At 42.6% G+C, this 3,836-nt stretch overlaps 1 protein-coding gene across 1 annotated transcript; it reads right to left on the bottom strand.

The window, feature by feature from the left end:
• Window positions 1-2,343: 2,343 nt before the first annotated feature.
• LOC149401405 (uncharacterized) lies at window positions 2,344-3,150 on the bottom strand. Its single transcript, XM_089610705.1, has one exon. It carries the CDS (start codon window positions 3,148-3,150, stop codon window positions 2,344-2,346), a length of 807 nt encoding a protein of 268 aa, XP_089466831.1.
• Window positions 3,151-3,836: the final 686 nt, after the last annotated feature.

Genomic DNA, 3,836 nt, shown 5'->3' with positions numbered 1-3,836 from the left:
TTTTGTAAATCCCGACTAGCTGATGATATTCATGAAGGGTAAACATAGATAATATTCAGTGGATCCGCTCATCATAATTTGGTTGAATTCTTGAGTAGAAAATAAATTCATTTGAACCGAGAGATTTTCAGTGTCAACTCTTTAGTGGAGTCAGTTGGCATTAAGCTAAACTTGAAAAAGGTTTGTGAACTGTGGAGTCCAAGCATTTAGCTCAAGCTTTGTTCATTTGGATCCATGAGGTCACTGTCACGAATCACATCGAGTAGGAATAGTTAAACTGGAAGCTAAGTCAAAACAAGAACGAAAATAGTCAAAATGATATTTTTGTCTTTTGAGACATAGGATGAAATGAATGTCAATAAATTTTTTGACAAGGTCATTTAATGACATGTATCACTCAGCCAATATTAGTCTTATTGGGCCTTGTGGATTAATTTCATTTCATAAGAATTTTATTGAAAATTCTTAACGGGCCTTTTTCATGTTGTCATGAACAAATGAAGGAGCTTCTAGAAGCCCTTCTAGAGTTGAAATGGGCGCCTACTACCCAAGAGAAAGAGAGAATATTTTGTGCATAAATGTATCAAGATACTTGCCAAAGAAAAAGAGGAAACAAATTTCCTCCAAAGAGGAAAGCATAGGGGCGGCCAAATGGGTCAAGAGAGAAGCAAATAAAAGAGGAAACAAATCCAAGGATGTGCTTGGATCCTCTTGGCCGTGTGCCTCATGAAAGAAAAAGGGAAATTAGCTCATGAATATGTGATATTCTATAGAAGAGGAAACTACCTTATTGAAGGTGAGACCTCTCCTATAAATAGGAGCCTCATTCCACACATTTCATTCATCCAAAGTTTTAGAGATTGAGAGCTTCTCTCTCTAGACTTGGCCGTCCCTCTCCTCTCTCTCTCTCTCTATTCAATTTCGTTTTTATTGTTTTGGCACCTAGGTCCTCATTTGACCTAGTGTTTAGCTCTGTGACTTCAAGACTCGTTCTTAAGTCGTAGTGTTTAAAAGTGCCCACACATTAATTCCTTTTTATCTTGAGTGATTTAGTGATAGAAACTTTCGTGGTTGCTCGAGTTAACGAGGAAAGGAAGAGAGACGTGCTGCGAGGGAGATGAACGTTGCAACCTTTTCCAAAAGCTTCTCAACGTTCAAGCTTCCAAAAGGGTTAGTAATCCTTTATGCTCATATTAGTTTTTATTTACATGTGCTTGCTCTTTGTCTAGGTTAGTAAAAACTGTTTTACTTGAAAAAGAAAATTTTTAAAATTCCGCCGCTTAACGAAGCGTTAAACTTTTTATTAAACCCTAGATCAATTCCAACACTTTTTCTCAACACGAGATCTCCAGTGTTAAATTCTCGAAAGTTAACTCCTTTATTGTAGTATCGGGCAATTGATCGTTGGTATAAATTCATGCGCGTCAAAGCTTGGTTTCTCATGTCGTCTGTCAAGTCGAGGGAATCGCACAACATTTTATCGTTAGTTTCTTCGTGATCGTTCGCGTACATGGTGCGAATTGTTTGAATTTCGTGTTCGATGGGCAATATTGCTTCGACCCCGTAGACCAGAGAATATGGGGTTTCTTCGGTAGGCCTTCGTGGACTCGAGCGGTAGGCCCACAGCACTCCAGGGAGTTTGTCGGTCCATCGCCCTTTTTTGGCTAGGAGTTTCTTTTTCAGGTTATTAACGATTGTCTTGTTGGTAGCCTCAGCGTGTCCATTCCCTTGTGGGTATCGGGGTGTCAAGAATCGTAAAGTGATTCCTTCTGCTGCGCAAAAGCGTCGGAACTCTTTTGATATGAATTGTGCGCCGTTGTCAGTGATTATCTCCTGCGGCGCTCCATGTCGACAAATTATATTTTTCCAAATAATTTTTTTTACGTCCACATCCCTTATTGAGACGAATGCTTCGGCTTCAACCCATTTGGAAAAATAATCTGTTGTGATAAGGAGGAATTTCAGCCCTCCTGATGCTTTGGCTAGGGGGCCGACGATATCCATGGACCATTTCAGGAAGGGGTATGGAGTGGATATGGAGGATAGTTCCTCGGTTGGTTGCTTGATATTCGGGGCATGCCTTTGGCATTGGTCACATTTCCGTGAGTGTTGCTCACAGGCGACGACCATGGTTGGCCAAAAGTACCCTTGATTTTTTATTTTGACCGCTAGGGCTCTTCCGGCCGCGTAGTTCCCATATTCTCCTTCGTGTATGACGGAAAGGATGCGTTTGGATTCTTCTTTTCCTATACATTGTAGGTATATTTCGGAGAAACTTCTCTTGAAAAGCACTCCATCTATTATGGAGAATCTTGCGCTTTGGCTGATTAGCTTTCGACGCAATTATTTATCTATCAGGGTGTGGCCTTCGGAGATATATCTGATTATATCCCTTCTCCAGTCCCCCTCTTCTATTATTACCATTATGCTTGTGCTTTTGGTAGTGATAGAAGATTGTTTTATTGCTTCGACCGGTATGATTCGGCTTATCGTAGGATCTGACGTTGAAGCTAAGGCGGCGAGGGCGTCAGCTGTGGTATTCTCTCCTCTAGGGATTTGGGTTAATTCGAACTTTTCAAATTGATTTTTCATTTCTTTTACTAATTGTGCGTATGTCTCCATACGCTCGTCTCTTGTTTCGAATTCTCCCCTGATTTGATTCGCAACGAGCTGCGAGTCACAAAAGGCGGATATGGATTTTGCTCCCACAGCTTTTGCCAGGCGTAATCCTGCGATTAGTGCCTCGTACTCGGCTTCGTTGTTTGAGGCGGTGAAATCCAGGTGGAAGGATTGTTCAATCACTTCTCCATGTGGCGATACCAGATGTATCCCAATCCCGACCCCTTGTTTTGTGGATGAACCATCGACTTTAAGGGTCCAATTTCCAGCGCCTGTCGTGGTTTCGCTTTCATTTGCGGGGAGCTCGATAAGGAAATCGGCTAGAACTTGTGACTTCGCGCATGTTCTAATGCGATATTCGATATCATATTCACTTAACTCGACGGCCCATTTGGTTAATCTCCCCGATTGGTTGGGGCTGTGGAGAAATGAACGTAAAGGTTGAGTGGTCATTACTATTATTGAGTGGGATTGGAAGTATGGTCGTAGCTTTCGGGCCGCTGTGACGACGGCCAGAGCTAATTTCTCCATTGCTGGATATCTCGTCTCTGCATCAACGAGTGATCTACTTATGTAAAACACTGGTTTTTGGTCTCATCGTTCTTCTCTGACGAGGGCTCCGCTGACCGCGGTGTGTGATACGGCTACATACAGGTAGAGCGATTCTCCTACTTCGGGCTTGGCTAGGATCGGAGGTTCGGCCAGGTATTGTTTCTGTTGCTCGAATGCTTCTTCGCATTTTTCTGTCCATTCGAACTTCTTGTTTCCTCTCAGGAGCTTATAAAAGGGTAAGCATTTATCGGTCGATCGGGAAATGAATCGGCTAAGGGCTGCCACGCGTCCTGTTAGTCTATGGATTTCCCTTTTGTTTCTGGGAGAAGGTAAGTTTCGGAGTGCTTGTATTTGGTCCGGGTTGGCTTCAATCCCCCTCTGAGTTACCATGTATCCGAGGAATTTCCCAGAAGATACTCCGAAGGTACATTTAGATGGGTTTAGCTTCATTTGGTAACTGTTTAGGACCTTGAAACATTCCTCTAAATGTGATACGTGGTCTGTTTCTCGTAGCGATTTTACTAACATGTCATCGATGTAAACTTCCATCGTTGTTCCTATTTTGTCGGCGAACATTTTGTTCACTAGTCGTTGATACGTGGCTCCTGCGTTTTTGAGCCCGAAGGGCATCACCTTATAGCAATAGATACCCTTGTCGGTTGTGA

The sequence above is a fragment of the Urtica dioica genome, chromosome 4 (genome assembly GCF_054948205.1).
Source record: "Urtica dioica subsp. dioica isolate 48M chromosome 4, U.dioica_male_clone48M_v1_H2, whole genome shotgun sequence".
Lineage (NCBI taxonomy): Eukaryota > Viridiplantae > Streptophyta > Magnoliopsida > Rosales > Urticaceae > Urtica > Urtica dioica.
The sequence above is the reverse complement of the archived record's forward strand: the minus strand, read 5'-3'. Positions and strand labels throughout refer to the sequence as shown.